The 27582-nt window shown below is 46.1% G+C and overlaps 1 protein-coding gene across 6 annotated transcripts in view; it reads left to right on the forward strand.

Moving 5' to 3' along the window:
• Window positions 1-3023: 3023 nt before the first annotated feature.
• Window positions 3024-27582, forward strand: part of Pi4kb (phosphatidylinositol 4-kinase beta) — a 28537-nt gene continuing 3978 nt past the window's right edge. Inside the window, exons 1-12 of one of the 6 annotated variants that reach the window (XM_058571974.1) lie at window positions 3025-3044; window positions 3716-4095; window positions 4995-5191; window positions 10481-10628; window positions 11342-12278; window positions 17466-17510; window positions 20120-20347; window positions 21254-21481; window positions 22865-22974; window positions 23817-23921; window positions 24070-24193; window positions 25122-25387. In XM_058571974.1, coding sequence (XP_058427957.1) covers window positions 11370-12278; window positions 17466-17510; window positions 20120-20347; window positions 21254-21481; window positions 22865-22974; window positions 23817-23921; window positions 24070-24193; window positions 25122-25387 — 2015 coding nt within the window. In that variant the 5' untranslated portion in view covers window positions 3025-3044; window positions 3716-4095; window positions 4995-5191; window positions 10481-10628; window positions 11342-11369. Of the gene's footprint in view, window positions 3045-3715; window positions 4096-4994; window positions 5192-10480; window positions 10779-11341; window positions 12279-17465; window positions 17511-20119; window positions 20348-21253; window positions 21482-22864; window positions 22975-23816; window positions 23922-24069; window positions 24194-25121; window positions 25388-27582 lie in introns of all 6 variants that reach the window. The other 5 variants (XM_046421823.2, XM_046421824.2, XM_058571976.1 and 2 more) reach the window with 5 other exon arrangements.

Here is a 27582-nt window from a genome sequence, read left to right on the forward strand (position 1 = left end):
TTTTTTTAAAGAGAATTTAAAAATATTTTTTATTTTTTTGTTTTCAGTGGACACAACATCTTTTTTTTTAATTCTAATTATCTTTTTTTTTTTTTTAGAGAGAGAGAGAAATTTTAATATTTATTTTTTAGTTTTCGGCGGACACAACATCTTTGTTTGTATGTAGTGCTGAGGATCGAACCCGGGCCGCACGCATGCCAGGCGAGAGCGCTACCGCTTGAGCCACATCCCCAGGCCCGACACAACATCTTTATTTTTATGTGGTGCTGAGGATCAAACCCAGCGCCCCGCGTAGGCCAGGGGAGTGAGCTACCGCTTGAGCCACATCCCTAGCCCCTGAAAACTTTTATACTTTAAAATTTTTTTATATTTAGTTGTTGATGAGCCTTTAGTTAATTAATTTATTTTTATGTGATGCTGAGAATTGAACCCAGTGTCTCACACATGCCAGGCAAGCACTCTATCGCTGAGCCACAACCCAGCCCCTAATATGTATTTTTAAAAAGTTTTACTAACCAGGTGTGGTGGTTGCATCTGTAGTCCTAGCATTTGGGAGGCTGAGGGGGAAGGATCACTAGAGCCCAGGAGTTTAAGACCAGCATGGGCAAGATAACCAGACTCCATCACAAACACATACACACATCCCTCAAATAAAAAACCCAATAACCAATATATTTAATTTATTAACTTACCTTAAATAACTATATTTCCCCAGGCATTAAAATAATAGCCTTGTTTTACAATTGTAGAAATCTTTTTAATACTGACTGGACTGCCTTATCTGCTTCTACATTCAACCCGGTGCTATATCAACAAATATGAACTTTTTTCCTGTGTTAAAAACTAGGATACAGCCAGAATTCAAAGATGAATCCTTTCCTGCTTTGAGGAGTTCACACTAGAAGGGACTAATAGAAATAGGGCTGGGGGCTGGGGATGTGGCTCAAGCAGTAGCACGCTTGCCTGGCATGGTGGGGCGCTGGGTTGGATCCTCAGCACCACATAAAAATAAAATAAAGATGTTGTGTCCACCAAAAACTAAAAATAAATATTAAAAATTTCTCTCTCTCTCAAAAAAAAAAGAAAAAAGAAACAGGGCTGGGGTGTATAGAGAGCTCAGCGGTGAAATAGGTGGTTAGCTTGCAGATAAGGCCCTGGGTTCAATCCCCAGCACCAAAAAAAAAAAAGAAAATTATAGAAGCAGAGAGTGACCCAAAAAATAACTATTGAAAGGCTGGGGCTGTGGCTCAGTGGCAGAGCGCTTGCCTCACACGTGTGAGGCACTGGGTTCAATCCTCAGCACCACATCAAAATAAACAAATGTATTGTATCCGTGTATAACACTATAAGTTTTTTTTAAAAGGCATAAAGACGAATTAATAAATAGACACAAAGAAATTTACACATATGAGCCCAGCTGTAAACAGAAAACTGAACTATTCCCTCCTTTAAATACGGTTGTGTATGTAAGAAAGTGGAGTGGTCTCACTTGATTAAGAAAAGACTTGCAACTGACTGTAGGTATGAAAAAGTTTCTTTTTAAGTAGTTTCTTCTTAAGTTTGAACAAAGCTATTCCCAGAATCTTGTTTTTTTGTCACTGGAAAAGTTAAAAAACTTTCTACTTAGAGGGCTGCCACATCTACTTCTACAATGTTTCAAAAGCCTAGTCTTGAGGCCCTTTGGAACCCTATCCCCTTGAGGGAATGTGCGACATTTAAACTCTAAGCTAATGCAGGGTCATCACCTCTTGCATGACAGCTGGTTGGAAGCTGCCCAAGAGCTGCTGGCCCTGACAGGTGGACTGGTGATCCCCACCTCAAACCAGTGGTAACAAATTTAAACTATCTTTGGCACTCCTGATTTCTTTCTGCTCATCTTTCATTATTGTACTACTGCTTAACCTAGCTTATCTCTTGCCCTGTTCTCCATGATTTGAGCAAATTCCAGTTTCTATTCCTCAACACATTATTTTTTGGTCTTTCAAATTCCCTCTCCCCTTTTAATTTTTAAAATTGTTGAATTTTTAAAATTTAAGTTTTATTTATTTATTTGTGAACCCTGGATGCTCAACAACTGAGCTACATCCCCCATCCTTTTTATTTCTTATTTTGAGATAGGGTGTCAAAAGTTGTTCAGGCTGGACAACTTGCAATCTTCCCACCTCAGCCTACTGAGAGTTGTTGGGATTACAAATATGTACCCTTTTTATTCTGCTGGATCATACCCAAATCTATTCTAAGACCTTGATTACAAATATCTCTAAGAAGTCTTCCATTCATTCACTCACTATATACTGTGTAGCTAGATTCTTCATATCAATTTAACCATACTTTGCCATGTTCCTTCAACAATTAAGTACCCATTTTTTCTGTTTTGTACATACTGTATACTTTACCCAGGCTACTCAAGCTATTACTCTTTATTTTGCCCCCCAATTAAACACTTTTCTTTCATCATCTTTCCTGTATTATTGGCCCAATAATAGTAATATAGTACTATATAGTAATCTGGACTCTCTTGACCCACACAAAATCCTGTAAGGTGTTAATATTACTGCATACACCTTGCAGACATAGAAACTAAGTTCAGCTGGGCACAGGTGGCGCCTGCCTTAGTGTCAGCTATGAGAGGCTGCAGAATTGCTTAGTCCAGAAATTCCAAACCAGTCTGGGCAACATAGTGAGAACAGAAAAGGGGAAGAAGAATGGGAAGGGGGAGGGAATGAAATTGAGGGAAGGGAAGAGGGAAGGAGGGAGAGAGGACAGAAACTAAGGTCCAAAGAGGTTGCATCAGTTATCCCAAAACAAACAGCAAGGGTGAGGGCATCCAAGATCCCAGCTCAAATAGCTATGCTCGATGCAGAATTGATTGATTAATTAATTAATACCCTATGAGGGGTGCTGGATGTTAAGTAAAGTCCTAGAAAAGGAAAGGGAGCTTCTGAGGAGAAAGAGGGCTCTCAGTCAACCCTGCTAACAGACAAAACCGCCACCAGAGGCCTGCTGGCGGGCGGCTTTGGAGATTTGTTTGGTCTTGGAAAAAGGTTTGTGTTCCCAAGTCTTGGCCACATCACTCACCTCTCCCAGCCCGGCTCTGTTCAGACCTCTCCGTGGAGGGGTCTGCGCCTGGATGCGGAGGCCAGAGGCTGCCCAGGTAGAGGGTGACCTCGGAGCAGAACGGCAGCCTCGAGTCGGCCGCTAACGGCGAAAGACTGACGCGGTTGGACCGCGCCATTCCGGAAGCGATAGGGGCATAAACTTGGCGTCGTCCTTAAAGATGAGTATGAAAAGGGTAGTGAGGGTGACTGCCTTCCTCGGGGCCTCGCTCTCTTCTCTCCCTTATGCCCCCACAGCATTCCTTCCGCCGTCTGATTTACTAAGACAGTCCTGCGTGACTGGGGAGGGGAAAGTCACTGACTGCAATGACGCTAACTCGGCGGCTGACTCAAAGGGCTCATTTGCATACAATTTGCATGTCAATATACTTATAGAAGTACACAGCATATCAATACTTCTTAAACTGGGCACCCACGCCCTCCAGCCCGCACTGCCATTTATCCACCAACCTCTACTTCCTTTTCGGCTTCCTTAGTCGAGCAAACGCTATCTTTTAGTTCCGCCTCTCAAATGTTGGCCCCTCCTCCTACCCCCGCCCGCTCCTCCCCTCCTAGCTTCCAAACATCTTTTCCCCGCCCCCTTTTCTTTTTCTGAACAGGCGTGTTCCAGGCAGCTCCTCCGACTCCTTAGATTACTATGGCATCGGAAGGGTCCTGAGCGTCGGGGAAGCAGGAAAGCAAATCCCGGGAGAAGGGCTTGGGCTCAGAAGAAGAACCTTACATCGAGACCGGCTAGAGGGTTGTTTGTTTGTTTTTTTGGTCCTGGTATTGCTGCCCTGTCCAACTTGAGGCAGAGTGAAGGCCCCTTCAGGCAGCGCTGCGGGCAGCCCCGCAGCCGGGGCCTGGTGCAGCCGCCGCGGCCGCTGTCAGGGAAGCGCAGGCGGCCAATGGAACCCGGGAGCGGCCGCTGCTGCTGAGGCGGCGGTGTCGGCAGTCCGACCCCGACCGCCTGCACCCCTTCTGCGGGGGTCCTCCGGAGGTAAGCGACTCCTCCCCGAAAAGTCACCTTTGCTCTGTTTGGTGTGGGGGGGTGTCCTTTTCCCACCCCACCCTGCCCCGCACAGCCTCCCTCGACCTGGGGTCGACTTCAAAACTGCCCTCTCGGTGGCTGCTGCACCCTGGGTTTCTTCTCCACCTTTCCTCTCAAGCCTGGGGTCTTTCTCTGCTTTTTGGCTTCCTTTTCTGTTTAGCTCCTCCCTCTACCCTGGGGATTCCCTCCCCCCTTCTTACCCCTATTGCCTCCGTCCCGAAATATTTTTTTAAAGTCGTGAACCTTTTTCACATTAGACCCCTTCCATTTATATGTCTATCCTTGCTTGTCCTTCCTCATCGTCCGTGCTTCAGCCCCAGACCTTCTCATGGACCCCGCCTTATCCCTTTTCCTATTTTACCCCACTCCTTCAGGATCTGTGCAACCTCAGCACAGAGTTCCTATTTTCCTTGAGCTAAAGATTGTATCCCTCTCTTCCTCTGCCTTTTCTGATTCCATTACCTCACCATCACCTACCCACCCAGCTCCTGGCCTCCAAAAATTGCCTATTCCCCTCTCCGAAAGGGATCTCGGGCCCTCCTCATCATTCCCAAAGTATCATTTACATTCTACTTTGACCTTAGTCCTCACCATTTTTCTTTAGGGTGTTTTATGGTCCCTGTAGCTGTCTTTACCCTCCCTGTCCCCCTTCTCAATCCCCAGACCTTTGCAGGATTGTTCCCATAGGAGAGAGAGCTGACAGTACCCCTTCCCATTGATTTCCAACTTTGACACCTCCCTTTAGTTTGAAGGCTTTTGCTGATCCTTGTGTCATTTGGTTCTGTTTTCCCTGTACTCTTTATGTGTTCTCTGTCACACTCTTTATCTCCACATACCACTTATTTCAGGATCAGCTAAACCTTGAACTATGAAGAAAATGTGTTGGGAGGAGGGGGAGCCTCAGCTGTCTCAGGCTTTTCTGAACAGAAGGGTGTTTCTGAAGGATGGAGCAAGTTTTGAAGAAGTCCCTATCAGATTACACTTTGTTGACTACTCAGGAGCAGCCACTAGGAGGGATGACAGGCCTGCATGGAAACTGAATGAGGTTGTGAGAAATTTTGTTTTGGATTATTTATTTTGGGGCTTGTGTTAAACAGATCACAGAATGAGTGTCTTCCCACCCCCATCCAGATCTAAGAGGAATGAGTTTACTGACTTTGCCTTACAAGAATAGTTTTGGTTAATTTCGTAAGCTTTCAGGCCTGGGGTGGGGTTGGGGGGTAACTGGGAAAAAGAGGATGAGACAATGGAAAAGCTTGTACATTCAGAATCAGGACTCCTAGGTTCAGCATGTGACTTACTCACTTGACTTCCAGAATGGTCGTTTTGAGGAAATGGCCCACTCTATAGGCATCAGTGCAGTTACAGGCTAGTAATAGTAGGGTGTGGGTTGGGGAAAGAATTAAACTTTGTTGACAAAACTTTCTGGGTTCTGAGACAAAGGTATTTATTATCAGAGGTCTTATCATCCTGAGAATTTTTCTTCATCTCAGTCTTTCTGTTGGATCTTTGTGGTCTTAAGAGTGTCAGTTTGAAACTCAAGCTCCTGACTTGTGTTTCATCTGCCTTGCTTTTTACCCCCAGCGCATTAAGTTGCTGACCACCTACACTATTCCTTCCATACTTAATCCATAACTGCAGATTCTAAGGGAAGAAAGAAAGTGTGTTTTTGGAAAAGTCCTTTGAGGAAGCTGACTTGAGAAGAGAACTTGGAGTGAGTTGGGTCTTAGGAAACTAGTTGCTGCCATGTCTTTCTCTTGGCCTGTGATAGTGAAGAGTGCACATGAAGTTCCATCCATCTTCTGACTCTAGACCCATCTCATTCCACTTCTTCATTTCCCCCTTGTAGTTAGCCAAAGTGCATTCTGCTTATAATCCCTTTATAAGAGAAGCCTCACTCCTTGGAAGCAGCTCACTCAACCAAAAATCATATTTACCCTAGTTTCCCTGGTTCATCTTAGCTGGGTCCACACTTAATGAGAACACGTTTGCTGAACACAATCCAAAGGAACCAAATGAGAGTCTTTGATTTGGGAAAGAGGTTTGGGAGAATCCTTTCAATAATTGGTATCGGACAAGAGAGAGCCTGATCCAAGTGCAATTAGGACTGGGAATGGGGAGAAGAAACAGTTCAGAGAAAGGTGAGCATACAGGTTGCTTTCTTTGCCATCTCTCTGTTTCATCAGGGGCTCCCAGAGCTGGCTTGGGCTGTCTGGCTGGAATCTGCTTATACCAGCTTCATGGCCCTGCACAGAGTTCTCAGCCTGATTCAATATTGACTTAACTACCTTGAGACCACTGCCTTCCGGAATGCCCTCTCCCCTGATGCCATCACCCTTTAGGGCATTCAGTTAGCATTCACCTGGTTCCTGGTGAGACTTGAGCCCACTCATTTTTTTTAGCCCTGAGTTTTCTACAGGAAAACTAGAGTACTTGTCCTCTACCTTTACCATTAGAGGGGAAAGATGAGTTGAAACCTTCCTAAAGTAAGGTTTGAACTAGGAATGGTGATGCATGCCAAAGCAGGAGGATTGCAAGTTGAAGGCCAACCTCAGCAACTTCGCAAGACTGTCCCAGAATAAAATTTAAAAAGGGTCTGGGTGTAGCTCACTGATATTCTCCCTAGTACCACAAAAAAAAAAAAAGAAGAAGAAAGGTTTGAGACCTTAATACATATAAAGAACTTCTCAACACCAGAATAGAGAGCCTAGGGTGATACAAATAGGTTGAAGAGCAACCTAATTTTTTTTTATTTTATTTTAAAGAGAGAGTGAGAGATAGTGAGAGAGAATTTTTTTTTTAAATGTTTATTTTTTAGTTTTCGGCGGGCACAACATCTTTGTATGTGGTGCTGAGGATCGAACCCGGGCCGCACGCATGCCAGGCGGGCGCGCTACCGCTTGAGCCACTTCCCCAGCCCGCAACCTAATTTTTAAAAAATTATTTTTTTAAAAGGAATGCATGTACTCAATAACAAATCCAATGGTAGTGTAAGAGTTTGTGATGAAAACCAACAGTCCCCTTCATCTCTACTCCTACTCCCTTAGAATTAACTTCTTTCATTATCTTAGTGTTCAGTTCTGAAGTTTATCATCATAGCTTTAAATAAAATGCTTGTGCCTCTATTTCTTGACTCAGTTGTTGCAAAAGAAGATTTAACTTTAGAGGATTTATACCTCTTGTTTATGTAATTATGCTGTTATTTTAACTTTTAAAAATAATATATTTGAACCTTTCTTTTCCATTATTAAATTTTTTTTTCCCCACAGTGCTAGGGATCAAACATAGGGCCTTCCTCATGCAAGGCAAATGTTCTGCCCTTGAGCTACGTCCCCAACCCAGGCCCTTGTTCATGCTAGTCTCTCTTAATTATCCACCTTATAGGATGAAAATATTGGTTCTTCTACCCGTTTTTCCACCTTTCATGATTCATCTTACAGGATCTTTTAAAGGAAGAGGGAAATTGAGCTTGCCTGCCTGCTTGAAGGCAGAGTACTAGATCAAATGATCTCTTAAAGGCCATTCTGTGACATTAGGATTGGTCTGAATGAATCCATATTTATCTGGTCCATGGGAAAAAAATTGACAAGGGAGATAGTGATTAGCTGAGTGAAGGGATTGATTGGGGCTCCTTACCATCCTGTCCTTCTAGAGACCAATCTAGTAAGTTCCTTAATGAAGGCCGGTGAACAATTGTTTGCTTATAATCTTTTGAGGAGATGGGAAGCAAGAAGCCAGGTTAAGTGATCATCCCCTCCAGAGTCCTCTACAGATCCCAGTGTCTCGCCGCACACCTGTAATCCCAATGACCAGGGAGGCTAGGGCAGGAGGATCACAAATTCTAGGCAGCCTCAATGACTTAGTGAAACCCTATGTCAAAATTAAAATAAAAATAGTAGTAGTTTAGTCATAAGTACCCTGTGTTCAATCCCTGCCCCCAAAACCCAAAACCAGAGTCCTTTACAGACTTGCTTAACTGCCCATGGTCCAGCAGAACACGTATGTACACTCTCTCTGTCCTCTTCAGCCACTGCTCTTCCTTGCCTTGCCCTGACCTGTAGCAACGCCTGATGCTCAAACTTGAGTCCCCTGCTTTGCCCAGGTGGGAGCTGTGGAGCCCAATTAGTTGTCAGTGCACACAGTACTCCCACCAACCTTTCCTGGGAGCTGCCTGTCAGTCTGGAGCAGAGGAGGCCTCTTCTTTTTCCCTTGTAGTCTGCCTGGAAGGAAAGTTTAGGCTTCTGGAATAAATACAGGACTTTTCTTTTGCATTCTAATCCTTTGATTTTCTTTAGAATTGTTAGCCATTAAGGGCATATTTTCTTTGTATTTGAGAATGAATAAATTTGTATTGAGGACAATATCTGGATTTAGGTTTTAAAGAATCCTTTTCCTATTTTTATTGACCACACTGTCAACATCATCTAACCCTGTTCCATCCAGCATTCCTTCTCCCCATGACTTGCTTCAGGTACAGGCAATCCCTGAGTCCCTGAGAGCCAGGAGAGGCCCAGGACCAGTTTGCTGGTTTCTACTGGCAGAGCTGCTTATAGAGGACAGGAGTCTGATTTTCTTACACCTTTTGACATCACTGGAGGAAAGGTGGATAGAGGCATCTGTTCATAGGGAAAGTCCTCTAAATACTGTGATATGGAATTCCTAGCTGAGTCCTAGAAATTTTTCTTCTTTTATCTATGGAATGAAGAGATAATGATATTTTTACCTGCCTTCCTATGCCAATAATAATCCCAGTCATGATTAAAATTGGAGCAGGAATCTGCTTAACTTCTTACATCTATGACATTCAATGTGAGCAAAGGTGTGAATTTCATTTCCCTTGAAAGGTTGGGGTTTTGTTTGTTTGTTCGTTGTTTTTGTCACGCTAGGGATCGAACCCAGGGCCTTGTTCATGCTAGGCAAGTGTTCTGCCACAAAGCTACACTCCCAGCCGCCCTTTAAAGTTTAGAAAAGGGGACTTTAGGAGTTTTTAGTGACTTGGAAGTCTCTAGAGGAAAAAGAGGAATGTACCAAGCATAGACATATTGAGAAGAAGAGTTATTTGTGCAGTATGATTGAGGCCATCATGTGAGATTCTAAGCAGATCTAAAAGGCAGAGAGTTGAATTAAAGTGACCTTCTGATGAGAGTGCCCTACAAAGTTTAGCAGGGAATGATTAACGCTTCTTTCTTATTATTCCTGTGTAACCCAATGTTGCAAGTAGAGACAGATCCACGTAGGCAACCATGCTGGTTCTACGACTCAGGGCACTGCCTAATTTTGGGAGAGAGCATAGTGAAAGAGTTGCCACCTTCTTACCAATACAAAGTTCAAACTGCATCAGGGAAATTAAAGAGACTTGGAAGACAGTCTTGCCTGACAAACGTGGAAGAATAATGAACGAAAGTAGCCTTTTTTGTTGATCTCTGAGAACAGAGGAGTTCCCCATCTGTCTTTCTACAAAACTTTAGGAAACTGGACTGTTTGATACTGGGCAGATGAAAGCAACCTTGACACTTAAAATTTCAGAGATGCAATACAAGGAAAGGTGGTGTAGAAAACAGTGCTTCCCCAAATGCCTAGAGAATCTATATGCTTAGCACCATTTTTCTACCCACCCAAATCTTTATGCTTAGCACCCAGGCTCTTAGGATCAAAGGTGATGTCACTAGGAAATTACCTGCATTGCAGCTCCACAAAAGCTACTTCTCTCTTGTTTGTGCTCTTAAGTATGTCTTAGTTTCAATCTGTTTGCATTTTTGCAAAGAGGACTCTGAATCCATTGCTGGCTAGAGCCAGATTCTGGAGACAGGTTGGTCTGATAAAATTTCCTTCTGTTCTGCACTTATTTTCCTGGTCTGGATTTGGTGAAGCTCTGAAGAATTTCTCTTGGAAAATAGTGGCTTTTGTCAATGGTGTTCTCTAACCATTCTTAGTTATGATTTCTTTTCCTCTCTGTTCTTTAGAAGTTCTAGGTCCATGAGTGCCAGCCTGATTTCTTATTGCCTTATAGCCAGCCCTCCACTTCTTGGAGTGTGTGTATAATAGTGGGAAAAGTAGTTTGAGGGCAGGAGAAGGCTATTATAAATATCTTGGAAGAGTTTTAAACAACTAATATAATTCTAATTCACTTCTCCTACAAAAATAATATATGTGTATAGACACACACACATTATTTACTAACCTTTCAGGTGGTTAAGATTCAACTAGCATTTATTGAGTACTACCATGTGCCAAGGACTGTGCTAGATCTTTTCATACACATTAATTTATTTCTTCTTCATGGCAACAACGAGAAGTAAGTTTTGTTTTGTTTTGTTTTTTTCCCAATTTGCAGTTGAGAAAACTGAAACTCAGAAGATACGTGGCTTGCATAAGTCTGTACATCTCATAAAGGCAGAGTGAGAATCTGAACCCCAGCCTATCTGCCTCCAAGTCCAGGGTTCTTTCCACTGTACTTCAGCTGCCACAGCCCTGGAGAAAGGGTATGCAGTCATGAACCCAGACGAGCAAAGAAATGGCCCAGCTTCAGCGGGGTTGATGATGCTTGTTTTAGAGCTGTTTTCTTCTAAACTAAGCATGGCATGGTATTTGCTGGCCCTTATTCCCTGGGAGCTTTGAGTCTAAAAGGGAAGGTAAGAAAGTATCTGTAACTAGAAAAATATATCAAGACTTTAACACTAAATAGAGGTGAGATGCATAGGACCCTGTGTGATTTGTCATATGAGTAAGGAAATAAAATTTAAGGAGGGGAAGAAAAAGTTATGACAGGCTTTTGAAGGGGGACACAAGAAGAGGAAGAGGGCGGAAAACTATTTGGAGAATTAAGAACAAGGGAATAAGACTCATATTGCTACTCATTTTCCCTGAGGCATTTGTAAGCCTGTGTGAACACAATGCATATCAAGCAACATTTCACAAGAACAGGCTAAGAAGTGAGGCTAAGCTGAGTAACTAAGTGCAGAAGGAATGAAGAATAACACAGTGATCAGAAGTGGAGACAGTGAAGGAAGCCTCCCTGGGAGGAGATGACTGTTCTGATTTTGAAGGAGTCCAGGAAGACAGACAGAAGAGGTGCCTGGGGAGGTTTCATGGTGAAGGGAAGATCTGAGGGGCACCACTAACCAGTGTGTATATGTCTCCCTTTCTGTTCCTCCCTCCTTCTCTCTGCCTCTCCCTCCCTCCCTCCCTCCTGTAGCTTGGAAGCTTGAAGTCTGGCTGTAGCCATGGGAGACACGGTAGTGGAATCTGCCCCCCTGAATCCAACTTCCGAGCCTACTCCTGGCCCACCAGGGAATAATGGGGGCTCCTTGCTAAGCGTCATCACAGAGGGGGTCGGGGAACTATCAGTGATTGACCCTGAGGTGGCCCAGAAGGCCTGCCAGGAGGTACTGGAGAAAGTCAAGCTTTTGCATGGAGGCATGGCTGTCTCTAGCAGAGGCACCCCACTGGAATTGGTCAATGGGGATGGTGTGGACAGTGAGATCCGTTGCCTAGACGACCCGCCTTCCCAGATCAGAGAGGAGGAAGATGAGATGGGGGCCACTGTGGCCTCAAGCACAGCCAAAGGAGCAAGAAGGCGGCGGCAGAACAACTCAGCCAAACAATCTTGGCTGCTGAGGCTGTTTGAGTCAAAACTATTTGACATCTCCATGGCTATTTCATACTTGTATAACTCCAAGGAGCCTGGAGTGCAAGCCTACATCGGCAACCGGCTCTTCTGCTTTCGCAATGAGGATGTGGACTTCTATCTGCCCCAGTTGCTTAACATGTACATCCACATGGATGAGGACGTGGGTGATGCCATTAAGCCCTATATCGTCCACCGTTGTCGCCAGAGCATTAACTTTTCCCTCCAGTGTGCCCTGTTGCTTGGGGCTTACTCTTCAGACATGCACATTTCCACTCAACGACACTCCCGTGGGACCAAGTTACGGAAGCTAATCCTCTCAGATGAGCTGAAGCCAGCTCACCGAAAGAGGGAACTTCCCTCCTTGAGCCCAGCCCCTGATACCGGGCTGTCTCCCTCCAAAAGGACTCACCAGCGGTCTAAGTCAGATGCCACCGCCAGCATAAGTCTCAGCAGCAACCTGAAACGAACAGCCAGCAACCCTAAAGTGGAGAATGAGGATGAGGTAAAGCTGTGGGGAGGTACAGAAAGGCCGGTTGGCAGAGGGCTGCACGGAGATAGGATGTCCTACATGGGGTTACTCTATCCTTTCTGTCCTTTCCTCTGTTTCATTTCACTGATAAAAGAATGGAATGTTAGAATGGAAAAAAGCCTTAGAATTCATGTATTCCAACTGACTCCTTTTACAGGGGAACTCAGAGATAAAGTGAGTTGCCTCAGGTCGTATAGCTAATAGTAAGGCTCCTGGCTGTCCACAGAGTCTTTACTAGACTGTACTGCCGTCCATTAACTCCATACTTACTGGAGGAGACCCTCTCCCCCTGGCTTGAGACCTGAATGCTACCAGAGCCTCTCAGAGCCGCACTCCTAGGGAAGGAGAAGGGGCTGTGGCTTTTGTGTGTTCTGGGGGAGGGAGGATGTTAAATAGAATGTCAGCTTCATTCTCCTGGCCACTCCTTTTCATAATCCCTCTCCCCTATGCCCTGAAGAGCCTGCTTTTTATTGACAACATAGGATCAGCTTCATTCCATATCACTGAGGCATCTCAGGGGTTCTTTGGCCTGACTTTCCTTGTGCAGTAGAGTTCCTTGCTAGTGTCTTTCCCATATCGTATCATTTGGGAGAAGCACAAAGGGACAAGAGAAGCAGTAAGTCTTAGTGCCTAGTCCAGGACCTGAGGCTGGAAGAAAACAAAGCTGAGTAGCAGTTGGGGGTGTGCGATACAGAACAGGGAGGAGATGCGCACATCAGTAGGATATGGTCACCGACCACTCCACATCTGGACAGATAACAAGGGAAAGTTGCCCAGTGGACAACCAAGTTCAGAGACCTGGTATCCCAGCTAGACAGTGGTGCCCCAGTCTTCCTCTCTGATTTGCCATTGGCCGGCCTCCCATCTTGGCTGCCAGCCCAGTCTAGAAAAGAAGGGAGGAAAAAAATGAGGAATTTGCACTGTTGGAAAATGTGCATAGCCACAGTGCTGGCATCTGCCTCCGTGGGGCATAACCCACCCACGTTGTCAACACAGGGCTTCTTCCAAGTAGAGGAAGGTCACAGTGACGAGGGAAGAGAAAAGCAGGGGGGAGGGGAGACTGCAGAGCCTGCTGTCTCTGAAAATGTGGTATTTTATCAAGATCATGCAGGGATCGTAAAGCTAAAAGTGCTAACATTTATTGAGCACTTATGTGCCAGGCATCGTGCCAGATTTTTGACATTTAATCCTCACAACAACCCTAACAGCATATATTATTTTACCAGTGAGGAAACTGAGGCTTACAGAGGTTAAATGATTTGCCTAAGGCGTCAACTGGTGAATATCAGACCAGGACCCAGATCACGGCTTGTGCTCATAATCACTCAGCTGAGCTGCCTTGGTGGGTGACCTTCTTCCTTGGGTCTCAGCTATCAGAGGCCATTGGGAAGAAGGGCTGTGCTGTGGCCACCTACACTTCCACATCTATTCACAGACAAAGCCTAAACTATTCTCAGACCAAAATGAACCATTTTCATTTTTGTTTGAGCTTGGCAGCAGATCTCAGGGTCCATGAAGAAAGGTTGTGGCAGAGCAAGAAGAATCCTCCAGATTCTGGTGAAATTAAGGACATGAAGGATTTGAGAGTGCCTCATCTTGGGGGTCCAGCCTGGGCATTATGGGTGTGAGCAGCAGAAATGAATTCCTTGATACTCTTGTCAGGCTTGGCTTTTCTCTGTATCCACTCTGTAGACCTCATCGTAGGACCAGGAAAAGCCGAAGCTATAGGGCTTTCTCCTTGCACTGGTCCTGATCCTTCTTCCTTGCGTCTAACTTCTGCTCTAAAATGATGGGAGGCTCTGAAAGGCAGGTGTTCTGTGAGTGCTTAAATCTCTGGGGTGGGTTCTCCAGCTGCCATTCTTCCTAACCTGGCTTCTTATCTTGGGTCACTAAGATCCAGGAAAGGAAAGAGATAACATGTTCCCAGGCTCTCTTGGGTAATCATTATCTGATGCTGGCAGAATGAGACACCTGTCTACTGTGGCTCCTTAGGAAATGTGAGCGCAAGGCGGGGATGGGATAAATGTAAATATTGCTGGGTTTCTAAACACTGGGCAAGTCTTCAGCACAGGGGTTTCTTCTAACCCCTCTGACATTTTGAGGTTATGTCCATCCAGGCCGTGTTCCCCAGTGGAAAGGAAACGGCTTTCCTTCTTCTGTCCGTCCTCCTCCCTGTCATGCAACATTCAGTCATTCCTTCAACAAGGAGTTACTAATCTTGTACATCATCAAAGCCCTGTTTGAAAGTCAGCAAAGAGTAGAGGATAAAATGTGTTCTTTCCTCTAGGAATTGCAGAACACCGCAGTATCTAAGGTAACTGGTTAGTCTGTGACTTGAAAGTTGTTAACTGTGCATAGGCAGTAAGTAGACACCTTACTAAAGTGAAGCACAGACTCTCTAGGTGGGCCCTGACACTCTTTTTTCGTACTGGGGATTTAACCTAGGGAGGGATGCTTTACCACTCAGCTACACCCCCAGGCCTTTTTTATTTTTCATTTTGACACAGGGAGGGGCTGTGGCTGTGGCACAGTGGTGGAGCATACTTGCCTCATACATGTGAGGCACTGGGTTCGATTCTCAGCACCACATAAAAATAAATAACTAAAATAAAGATATTGAGATAGGGTCTCACTAAGTAGCTTAGGGCCTTGCTAAATTGATGAGGCTGGCTTCGAGTTTGGATCCTCCTGCCTCAGCCTCCTGAGTTGCTGGGATTACGGAAGTGTGCCATGGTGCTCAGCTCTACTTTCTGTTTGATTTCTGAGTATAATCTTCTGCAATGGAGAAGTGCCAGAGGGTGAAGTGAGCCTCAGTGAGGAAGCTCTGTTCTCCTGCCTGTGGTCTATCTGCAGAGCTCTGGCCAGATCTCACTGAAGGTTCCATTATCTTTTCATGAGGAATTTTTTATACTCCAACTCAGTTCTCTCATCTCCCACCATTTTCCTCCAAACCCAGTTTTTATCAGCCTCCTCCGAGACCCCTGCACAGATAGATTTTCTTCCCATGTGACCAAATGATAAAATATTTTTGGCATAGAGAGAGGCATAGGGAGCAGAGAATGATTTGGGTACTCCCCCCACCCCACACCCTGCCCTACATAATGACACTCTAAATAGATCAACTTTGTCTTCAGGACTGCGACCTTTGTACACAGAAATCTGTTAGTTGTCATACTGGAAGCCCAGTGGGCCTTCTAGCCTGATACAGTGTGATGTCAGCTTCTTGGCCTGAGCTTTACTCCTTGGAGCTGACTCAGTGTGAATGACTCAAGCCCAGGAGTAGGAAGAGAGCAGGTCCTGATGCACCTCCTTTCCCCCAACGCTGTTAATGAGTCTGCTGGGACCTGTCTATGAGAGAGTCCACGGAGCGTTCATGCAGCCAGTGTCCTGCCTGCTGTCCCTTCCCCAGCCAGTTCATGGGGAGAGGTTGAATCATCTGGCCTTCTCACTGCCTCAGTTCTCCCTCCCACTTTTACCCACAGTGGAAGAGTTGTGGCCTCAGGGGAGTGTGTCCAAGGGTGACTTCTCCCTTAAAAGAGTTCTTCAAGGAAAGACCTGCCTATGGGAGCTCCTGCTGGAGTAGAACTTAAGTTATGGTGTTAAGTCAGTGCTTGAAATGCCAGTTGCAGAGTGGAAGCTCAGGGTTCACTGCCCTCCTCCCTGGGGGCTCTCAGGAGTTTGCCTCTGAAGTCCAGGCCCCTCCCCTCCTGCATGTTTGCATACAGTGCACCCCATGCTCCTTGCCTTGGTAGACCTTGTTGGGTAGAACCCACGCTAGCCCTGTGGTATCAGAGCTGCAGAATGAGAGTTTGACCACCATTCCTGTCCCCTGTTTTGTTCATAGACAGCAGTAAGACACAAGAATGGGGGAGAAGTTTAGATTTTTCCCTAAACTGGGACTCACAGAGGTGCTGCCTCAGCTAATCAGCTTTCTCAGGTGAATTTAGCTAGTACCTGACTCTCAAACTTAAGTCAAAAATTTGTAACATATTGAGTGTCAAGTGCAATAACCTGATAAGAAGCCTACGGACATTTGATATGAGACTGACCTGACTGACCTGTCCTCCACTTCCACCAGCCTCCAGCCCAAGGGGTTCAGGTTCATGAGTCTGGGATGACTTTGGGTTCAAGTTGTTATTGGACTTCCCAGGGTGATAATGAGTCTGATTGAAAAGGAGATACACACATATACTAGGCACTGAAGGTTTAGCTCTTCTTCCCCACTGAGATTTCTGAGAGGCTGAAAAAACATGGGGTTTCCAATGTGGGGGTTGTGCAGTGTGTTGAATCCAGTCTCTCTGTGGGAATCCACAGAGTGGATCCATGGGTGGAGACAAAGAGCAGGGAAGGTTGGCAGTGTAGTTACTTACCTGGGGACCCAGCTTTAGGGTTTCATCCTAAAAGGAAGATTCATTCAGGCCAAATGCAGTGGCACACACCTGTAATCCCAGCAATTTGGGAGGCTAAGGCAGGAGGATTTCAAGTTCACAGCCAGCATCAGCAATATAACAAGGCCCTAAGCAACTTAGTGAGACCCTGTCTTAAAATGAAAAATATAAAAGTCTGGGGATGTGGCTCAGTGGTTCACTGCCCCTGGGTTTAATCCCTGGTACCCAAAAAAAAGAAAAGAAAAGAAAAGAAAAATAAAAAGAGATTCATTCAGGCAAGAATAAAAGGGAACAAGTTGGGTGTAGTGGTGCACACCTATAAGCCCAGTTACTCAGGAGACTGAGGCAGGAGGATCGCAAGTTGAGGTTAGCCTTGGCAGCTTAGTGAATCCCTGTTTCAAAATAAAATAGAAAGGGACGGGGATGTAGCTCAGTGGTAAAGCATGCCTAGGTTAAGTTCCCAATACCCCGCTCGCCACCCCCCCCCAAAAAAAAAAAAGAAAAGAATCAAAGGGACTATAGTGGAAAACAAGCAATGCCTGTTTCTTCAGCCTTTCTGACCTCAAGTTCTGAGCTGGCCTTCTAGCGTCTCCCACAAGTGTCTAATCTGGGCAAGTGACATTTCTGGGTTGTCTCTTGTTCATTAAAGCACAAAGGTAGAGCTGCACAGGAGTAGCCGTTATGATCCGAGTTGAGCTAAACTCTTTGCCTTTGTCTCTCCCCCTTTCCACCCTGCCCCCTCTTTTCCCCTTTGCCCTCTGGCCCTTCCCAGGAGTTCTCCTCCAGCACCGAGAGTATTGATAATCCATTCAGTTCCGTAAGTGGGGCCAGGCTGGGACGGGTGGCAGGCTCCCCCCATGGCCGCATTTCCTCTCCCGCCCGTCCCAGGTCTTCAGAGCCCCCAGGCCAAAGCTGGAGTTCAGAGGCCCTTTGATTTCTGAGGCTTCTCCCTCCCAGACACGGAGGAGTCTCCCTGGCCTTCCCTGCCAATGCCAGGCCATACTAAGACGAGCTCAGTTTATTCCTCTCAGAGGCAGCTGGGCTGCTGTGCTCTTCTACCGCAGCTCCTGGGTCTCTGGAGCAAACAGCTGGGAGAGAGGTAGAGTTTACTCCTGGATCAGGGCCAAGAACTGCTTGGCAGAAACCCCCAGGACCCCATTTCTCCCACCCAGACCCTTTCCCCATGGCTTTTGCCATCAGACCATTAAATATTTATTCAGCGTTCTGAATGCTAGGCCCCGCGCTGGGTGATTCCACTCCAAAAGCAAACAGGACTTGGCCTGAAGGGAAGCTTTACCTCTCCACAGCTCGTTTTCTTTTTAACATCAACCACCTTTCTTCCAGGTCGGAATTCTCCCCTTTTCCCAGCTCACTGCCCAGGATGTTCCTTAATCCCCATTCTCCTTCTTGCTCCCTCTGGACTAACCCCTGACCCTCTGGTCCCACAGGGTCTTGGACCTTGTTGCTGGGCAAAGACGTGAGAGGAAATGCTGGACCCTCTGGGAGTTTGGATGATTTTTTTTACATTTTATTTTCTGTTTGTCTACCCAATCAGTTTTCTATGTTCTGTGCCAATCCCCTTTCAACCATGATTCCTATCTCCTCCCATGCAGCAGAGCCTTTCTCTGGAGGCCTGGGGTAACGTTTCCAATGCTCACAGAACTTGGGGGCCCCCAGCTCAAATGCTGATTTGAGGATAGGAAGGAATTCTGCCATTTCTAACCTGAGATGACTTTAAATTGGTTGGGTGGAGGGTCCTTGGGACAGTGACCACTTGCCACATGAGTGGATGGTTTAGGGGATCAGGATGAAGGAGTGAGTCTTCAAACATCCTGTTTTCTTTTTCTGTTAAGCCACCAGGATATATCTGGGGGCCATAGAAACCCAATTCTGTTGTCTTCCTTTTGTCTCTTTTTAACCCTGCTCCTAAAGCATTCCTGAGGGATTTCAGCACCCTGTTACATTACCACATGGTGCTCTAAGCCCGCCCACCTCCTCCCATCATGGGTGGAGGCTGAGAAAAGAGCTGATCCTCTGTACTCTGGCTGTCGCCCATGCCCAGGCAGACCAGATACTTCCCAGTTTTCAAAAGAAGCTCTTTTTTTTGCAGTGTGAGGGAGTCAGGGTAGAGATTCTCAATCAGGAAACTAAGCAAGACACACTCAGAAAGGGAGAGAAAAACCTGGTGAGTGAACTACTATTTGCTGTAAGAGGAGGAGACACCATCCTTATCCAGCTGTGGGGAGGTGGGCTGGGGAGCTGGGTGGCTAGTTGGGTGGCTAACAAATGCCCCTGTGGTAGGAGAAGTGAGACCGGGAGCAGAGCACCTCTGTGTGTGCCGCTGAGTGCATCTTCTCCCACCTCACTCCCCAGACTGACCGTGCCCTTTCTGGGGATGACTAACATGCCCAGTCTGAGGAGCCCAGCCCACAGCAGGGTACTGGAACAGGAAGCCTAGCTGCGAGAAGTAGAGGAAGAGGACCCCAGGAGGAATCACTAGAGACAGGCCTTCAGGGCCGTCCTCAGGACTGAAAAAAAGAGCAATTGCTTTCTTTCTCCATCCTCCTACACACACCTCCCTCCCTCTGCTTTTTTTTTTTTTTTTTTTTTTTTTTTTTGGTTATAGATGGACACAATGCCTTTATTTTATTTATTTATTTTTATGTGGTGCTGAGGATTGAACTCAGTGCTTCACCTGTGCTAGACAAGCGCTCTACCATTGAGCCACAACTCCAGCCCCACAGTCTGCTTTTTCTTTTCCCATTATTGTGCCCTCATTAATGCAGATTTGTTCATCCTCTTCTCATGCCCTGCATGGCATTGATTCCTTGTAAGAGACTGTGGGGTGGACAGGGCATGGGGTACCATGAAAAGCAACAGGAGTCATTTGGATGACTTTGAAAGGAGAAATTGACTTGAAGCTTCCTTCCTTACCCTTGTGGACCCCAGCAGAGCTCTCCAAGCTCCCTTGCCCAGCCTGTGGGCTTTGGTAGAGTCCCACAGCAGAGATCCAGCCCAGGGTCCAGATGGGGAGAGGTACAGCCTTGTTCTTGAGTAAAGCACCTTAGATGTAAGCAGTTCTGTCTGGGGCCCTGACTGACCTCCAGATGTCCCCTTCCCATCTTAAAACCTTGAGACATTACTTGAGGGTCTCAATAAGAGGAGGGGTACTTCTCAATAACTAGGATCCTGGCCCCATATACCTTCAAGAAGTAGCACACAAAAACGGAACGTGCTGGCTATTGTCAGTTCACGCAGAAACAGTGGGGAGAAATCTCCTGCCATGGCCAAAAGGTAGCCTTCTTCCTAGAGTTCCCCAAATGCTGGGGTCCCTGGCCTGTGTGGCCAGGAGAGATTGAGGGGTGGGCCACTTTTTTTTTTTAAAGGTTTCCTCACCATATTTTGTTTCATCCCACCCTCCTGTAGCCTGTCCGACTGGCCCCTGAGCGTGAATTCATCAAGTCCCTAATGGCAATTGGAAAACGGCTGGCCACGCTCCCCACCAAAGAGCAGAAAACACAGCGGCTGATCTCAGAGCTCTCCCTGCTCAACCATAAGCTCCCTGCCCGAGTCTGGCTGCCCACTGCTGGCTTTGACCACCACGTGGTCCGCGTGCCTCACACACAGGCTGTTGTCCTCAACTCCAAGGACAAGGTAGGTAGACTCTGGCCCAAGCCCTAACTCTGATATGATTCTCCCCCCATGATTGTCCAGAGTTTGTGTACATGCACAGGGATTCGCCTAACACATCTTCGACATCTTGCATAGTTGATAATTAATTGCATGTGTCAGCCATGATTCTTCTTCAGTGCTGTAAAGATCCTGTGAGTCCTCCTCCTGTCATACCCTTCTTGGACTTTCCTTTTCTGGGTCAAAGCAGCCTGATAGTTTCTGCTCACCTCTTGCTGGATTTTAGGGGAATTACTCTCCCCACCCACTCCTTACAGTCATGTTGGTAGCTCTTCTCCAGCCCTCCTGTAACTCTCTTGGGCTGTCCAGATACAGCAATCATGATGGTAGTGAAATGTTTTGTTTCTAAGACCTTTTCTGATCAGAGTGGGCAGGGAGGAGAGAAGGATGCCCAATTCATACTGGAGAGAATTAGCCGAATTTGTTGATTGAAGTGAGTAATGATGGTTCAGATTTTTCTTTGAGAGGAAGCATTGAAGATTAGAATCCTCCTTGGGACAATGCCCAGTTTTATCCAGTCTTTGCCACAGCAGCTCCTTTGGCCCTGTCTTTAGGACAACCCCACAGAGACCTCTAGGCTTCTCTTACAAGCTGCGGTTGATAGTTGGAAGAGTTATTCCCAACCATATTGACTGTGCATTTTGAAGCCCAACTGAAAATTTGAAAAACTTGTATACTCTCTTACCAGATTCTTTACATAGGTAATCATATGACAAGTTCCTGCCCTAAAAATATGGCGTCCATAGTATTAAGGGACTGATGATGAATGCAGGTTGGGGCTGGGCAGTGCAACAGGAAGAACGTGGTGTTGAGATTTGGGAGGTAGTTGTGGAGATAAGCTACAAATCCTGTCCTCACTCCCCACGTCAGGCTCCCTACCTGATCTACGTGGAAGTCCTTGAATGTGAAAACTTCGACACCACCAGTGTCCCCGCCCGAATCCCTGAGAACCGAATTCGGAGCACACGATCTGTAGAGAACCTGCCTGAATGTGGCATCACCCACGAGCAGCGGGCTGGCAGCTTTAGCACTGTGCCCAACTATGACAATGACGATGAAGCCTGGTCGGTGGATGACATAGGCGAGCTGCAGGTGGAGGTGAGGGAGCTCCAAGGAGGTAACCCTAGGGCACAGCACCTATTCTCCACAAGCTTCGATATATTTGAGACAAGATAACAAACCCCCTGGCAGGTGAGGCACGTGCCCAAATGAATGGCATGAGTAGTGTGAGGCGAATGCTCTGAGCAGCCGTCTAGACGATACTTAGGTAGAGCTCATTCTCCCACAAAAGGAATGCAAGTTAATGTAATGAGGAAAATTTAATGAAAATATTTGTTGAAGAACAGCTGCTCTATAAAGTTGACTTAGGAGAGCAGAGAGTGGTAAGTCACACAGTCTCTCATTCCAGACCCAAGTGCTATATACTAGTAAACAAGGGAGTTTGTGAACTAACAGGGGAAAGAACAAGACTAGGAAGCAGGAAGTTAGAGTGAGATGTGATCCAGGTTGTGGTGCCTGCGGAGGACGGGGTGTTAGGAGAGCACCCAGTGGGGGAGGTTGTGCTTACTCCAGACTTGGGGAGGGAGTCATAAGATTTTCTGGAGGAAGTAATCTCTCAGCCGAGGCTGGAAGCATGGTAGGGATTAGCTGGACAAAACATTTGGGCAGAAGAAGTACATATAAAGACTAGAAGATGAGAGAGAGCTTGGCTCCTGATAAGAACTAAAGAAAATTTGTAGAGCTAGAATAAGGCTGGAGAGTTGGTTAGGCAGGATCCTGTCAGCTGTGAAAAGAAATTTTATTCTGGGATTCTAGGGAGCAAGAGCAGGATTACATAGAGCCATTCTATGAAAAAGACAGAATCTTTGTCTTTGAACGTACATACATGTAGCTCAGTGGTAGAAGACCCCTGGGTTCAATCCCTATTACCACAGAAGAAGAAAGGGTGCATAGGGTTGTGTACTGGGTGACAAATGGAGTACAGAAGTGCTCTGGTACAGAGACTGGATATCGGACTCGATACGGGCCTTCAGGCCTGGTGGAATGTTTAACTGTAGGGGGCTCTCAGTATGATACTGAAAGTTCAAGTTTCCATGAGGTCATGGCAATGATTTGCAAACTTTAGTGTGTTGGAAATCTGGAGAACTTGTTAAAATTCCATACTTCCAGATTTCATCCCCAACAGTTCTAATTCAGACCAATGCCGAGGCCTTGTAATCTGCATTTCAGCAAGCATCTCCGCTAATTCTGACGCAGGTAGTTCACTTTTTGAGAAACACTGCTATGGGGCCCATGTGAGTGCCGCGGCACCTTGCGGTCCAAGTAGTCATGATCTGCTTGGGGTCCGTAAGAGGGGAGGCTTTTGTGAGGACTCTGGAAGGGAGGGCTGCGCATGCCGTGGCAATGGCAACCAAGCAGGAGGCAAGAGAGGGATCTGTGCTCACTTTGCACGTCTGACCAGCGCTCCCCTGCTCTCCTCAGCTCCCTGAAGTGCACACCAACAGCTGTGACAACATCTCCCAGTTTTCCGTGGACAGCATCACCAGCCAGGAGAGCAAGGAGCCTGTGTTCATTGCAGCAGGGGATATCCGGTATGACCAGATCACATTGCACTCATTAAAAAAAAAAATTTTTTTTGTAGTTGCAGATCAACAGAAAGCCTTTATTTTATTTTTATGCGGTGCTGAGGATCGAACCCAGTGCCTCACGCATGCTAGGCGAGCGCTCTGCCACTGAGCCCGAGCCTCAGCCCCAGCCCTGCACTCATTTTTTTAATCCCTCTTTCAGTCGTTGCCTCTCTCTGTCCCCTTCCTCTCTCTTTAGCACCTGCTGTCAGCCTGTCTTTCCTTTTTCTTTCCTTATTCTGTCCTTGTCCTGAGGCCATCAAACTTGAGTCAGTGAAAGTGCAGGTTGAAACATTGCTTGGGTGACTACAGAAAATTATATTACTTTAAGAGGATCCCAAGGGGATGACAGCACCCAAGAAAGGAATTCAAGCAGTGTTTCTCAAAGTGGGGTCTCATGGTGACGTGCATCACAGTCAGAGGGAATCTGCAGAAATGCAGATTCTGGGGTTAGGCTCATTCTGTCAGTCTTGTGGTAGAGGAATGAGAAGAGCCAGGAACTCTTCATTTTTAGTTGTAGATAGACACAATACCTTTATTTATTTATTTTTATGTGGTGCCAAGGATAGAACCTAGTGTCTCCTACGTGCTAGGCTAGCGCTTCACCAGTGAGCTACGACCCCAGCGCCCATTCGTTTTAACATGATCACAGACTACTCGAGTAGCATAACTAGTTATGCTTCCTCCTGTGAGTCTCTCTCTGTCTGTACATCCAGAATCCAGAACTGTAGAGAGAGTACCAGCAGAGTCAGGGGCATCGGGCTCTGGGGGCGCTCCTCCCAGCAATGGATGTATTTTCTTCCTGCTAGACGGCGCCTTTCTGAACAGCTGGCTCACACCCCCACAGCCTTCAAGCGAGACCCAGAAGACCCTTCTGCAGTTGCTCTCAAAGAGCCCTGGCAGGAGAAAGTACGGTGAGTAGGGTGGTCTCAAGGCCACTGCTGGCGCTCACAGCACCACCTCTGTTGGCCATCAGCCTCCAAAACCTTCATCAGACTTCCAGGGAGTTTAAGCCCTCACCCTGGCATCACCCTATGACACCCTTTACTTCTTCCTAAACAGGAGGATCAGAGAAGGCTCTCCCTATGGCCATCTCCCCAATTGGCGGCTCCTGTCAGTCATTGTCAAATGTGGAGATGACCTTCGGCAGGAGCTGCTGGCCTTCCAGGTGTTGAAACAACTGCAGGTAAGGAAAGGGAAGAAGAAAGATAGCCACCTGAGAGACCACACAGGTTGTTCTGCAGGGAGCTCTCCTGGGGATCAGCTTCCTGCCCAAGGGTGCTAAAGTTGGTGCTTTTTCCCCTGGGAAAAGCAGCCACAGGAACAGCTCCACAGCGGCCTCTGTTGGCTGTTTTGGTGAACTGCACCTGCCCTGTTGTGACCACTGAAAGTCAAGGTGCCTTGTTTGTCCTTTACATCAGAACTTCCTAAATGGCCTGTGGTGGGCGTGTTATAGTGTGTCGAGATATTGATGCCCTGAGCCCCCTGGGTTGGTTGTCTGCAAAGAGCTTCACCACTTTAATCCAGTTCTTTATTTATTTTATTTATTTATTTATTTTTTTTGAGAGAGAGAGAGAGACAATTTTTTAAATATTTATTTTTTAGTATTTGGCGGACACAACATCTTTGTTTGTATGTGGTGCTGAGGATCGAACCCGGGCCACACGCATGCCAGTCGAGCACGCTACCGCTTGAGCCACATCTCCAGCCCTTTAATCCAGTTCTTTATGTCAATATTTTTATTTTCTAGAGATTTCTTTGGTCCTAAATTTTTTCCTGTTTTTATTATTATTATTATTATTATTATTATTATTTGAACTTACACTAATAGTTCCCACTCTCCCTGCTTGTAAGGTGACAGTAATATTTCCTATTCTATCATTTCTTGGACTTTGTACCTATAAGAACCTTTCCCCATATACCTCTTAAGTATAGCTTCCTGTCAGGCCCTAGATGTCCTTTCAAAACTTCCTGGTCCTCATTCGATCTGTGAGTCTTACTTAATGGCCTATAATGCAAGGCCACCGAGGAGAGAGGTACTGGAGAGAGGGATTTTAGCCTTCTCTCTAGTTTGGAGAAAGATGAGAGTCTGATACCTGTGTGTCTCCTCACAGTCCATTTGGGAACAGGAGCGAGTGCCCCTTTGGATCAAGCCATACAAGATTCTTGTGATTTCGGCCGATAGTGGCATGATTGAACCAGTGGTCAACGCTGTGTCCATCCACCAAGTAAAGAAACAGTCTCAGCTCTCGCTGCTCGATTACTTCCTACAGGAGCATGGCAGTTACACCACTGAGGCATTCCTCAGTGCCCAGCGTAATTTTGTGCAAAGTTGTGCTGGCTACTGTCTGGTCTGCTACCTGCTGCAAGTCAAGGACAGGTATGGGTCCTCTGCCCTCATCCTAGTTCTGCACCAGGGTCTGCTGTGTCCCTTCATACATAATTCTCCATTGATAGAAACAAACGATGTATTTTCAGTAGAAACAGATGTATTCATGTGACATTGAGCCAAGGAGGATGCTGACAAATCCTAGGGTGAAAGAGCATAGGAATGTAGGATTTATGGGAGGAGTAAAGGTTTGAATGAATAGGGACTGAAAGGACAGGGAGAATGAAGACAGATAAAGCTGTGGAGGAAATATGTCCCAGGTGAGAAAATATTTCAAGGGGATTAAAGGTTGAGCAGGCAGTGACATCAGACAGGTATGTTGAGGCTAAATTAAGAAAGCCTTCACTGTAGCCAGGCACAGTGGCGCACGCCTGTATAATCCCAGCAGCTCGGGAGGCTGAGACAAGAGGATCACAAGTTCAAAGCCAGCCTCAGCAAAAGTGAGGCACTGAGCAAAAGTGAGGGAAGTGGTAGTGGCTGAGAATAGAAAGGAGAAGGTGGACATGAGGAACATGGAGAAGATGAAGTTGAAACTCCTAGCCAATGAACACTCCTTATCTCTCATCCCAACAGATGTTTTTCACAACTTTTAAGCACCCACTATTTTGCCCAGAACTGTTATTTCTCTCAGTTTCACATGATTTTATAAGGCCTAACTACACAGAGTTAGTATACATACACATATATAGGTTAAGTACATATTGCACATAATTACAACACTGAGGACCTGCCTTCTCAGAGTGTCTCTAGACAGTGACTTGGGGTCTATGCCCCAAATGCTTCTGTGAGTTGCAGCTCTCCCTGGGCACAGAGAAGGAAATGTAGGGTTGGGGCTGTAGCCCAGTGGTACAGCGCTTGCCTAGCATGTGGGTGAGGCACTGGGTTTGATCCTCAGCATAAAAATAAACAAATAAAGACATTCTGTCCATTTAAAACAAACAAATAAATAAATAAAAGGAAAAAGAAAAAAAAAAAAGAAATGCAGTGGCCTATGCTGCCAGGGTTCCTGGTGACATGGTGGCCTATTAAGATTAGCTACAGAGAAATCTGACATCACAACGCCTGCCATTTAAACCAGATGAAAACCTTGTTGGACAAGTGTTTCCTCATGAGGGAAGTAAGGGTCAGGTAGCTCTTAGAACCTGTGCTCATTCTGCCCTTCCACCCTACAAATGAACCAACACGAGCACTGCCTTTGACAGTTGCTGGGGAATGTGATCACAAGGAACTTGGTTGCCAGCTTTAGACTGTGCCTGGAAACATCCAGATTCTGAGCCCATGCCCTGGAGAACCTAGGGTTCAGCCCCAGCATTGAGTACATGGTGGCAGGGAAGCTGGCTCTAGTCAGGCCTCAGGGCCTTCCCTTAGGAAACGGGTAGGTCTGGAAGATGAGAGTGTATCCTCTAATAGGGGAGTTGGGAGGAGTGTGGGAGCAGGCAGCTGGGAAACTGTTCCTAGTAACTTCAAACAGAGTAGATGCAGGGCTGCTCATGGTTGGCGGCCATCCTACACCTGTGGCAGGAACATGGTGGCAACAAAGAAAATGAAAAAGATGACTGAAGTCAATCAATTCTAGGCTCCCACTTGCTATAGGAAAAGTGGTACTTGAGGGGCTGGGGTTGTGGCTCAGTGGTAGAGCACTTGCCTCGCACAAGTGAGGCACTAGGTTCCATCCTCAGTACCACATAAAAGAAAAAAAGAAACGTATTGTGTCCATCTACAACTGAAAGAAACAATTTTTTAAAGTGGTACTTGCCAGAGTACAAGATGACCAGACAAGGTGAAGCATTGGTCATCCTCACCAGCAACTGCCTAATTTTGAGGAAATCTGAAGAAAAATACTGTGCCATGTTGGCCAAAACTGGTATCCATCAATACCATGACAATAATATTAAATTAGACACAGTGTGCAGAAACTACTACAGAGTGTGCACACTGGCTGTCATTGATCCAGATGATTCAGACATCAGTGCAAGCATCCCAGAAAAGTAAACCATGCAAAATTTTTCTCTAATTAACCTTGCCAGAGCTGTTTTTTTTTTTTTTTTTTTTTTTTTTTTAAGAAAAAAGAATATAGTCAAGCCATGAATGGAATCAGCCACTGGAAAGAGGTGGCAGCAATGAACGGACCCCCAGTCTGGAAGCAGGTTTTAAGATCTCTGTACTTCAAAATGAGTTCCAAGCAG

The sequence above is a fragment of the Marmota monax genome, unplaced genomic scaffold (genome assembly GCF_021218885.2).
Source record: "Marmota monax isolate L192 unplaced genomic scaffold, Marmota_monax_Labrador192_F-V1.1 WCK01_AAM20220418_F8-fsc00108, whole genome shotgun sequence".
NCBI lineage: Eukaryota > Metazoa > Chordata > Mammalia > Rodentia > Sciuridae > Marmota > Marmota monax.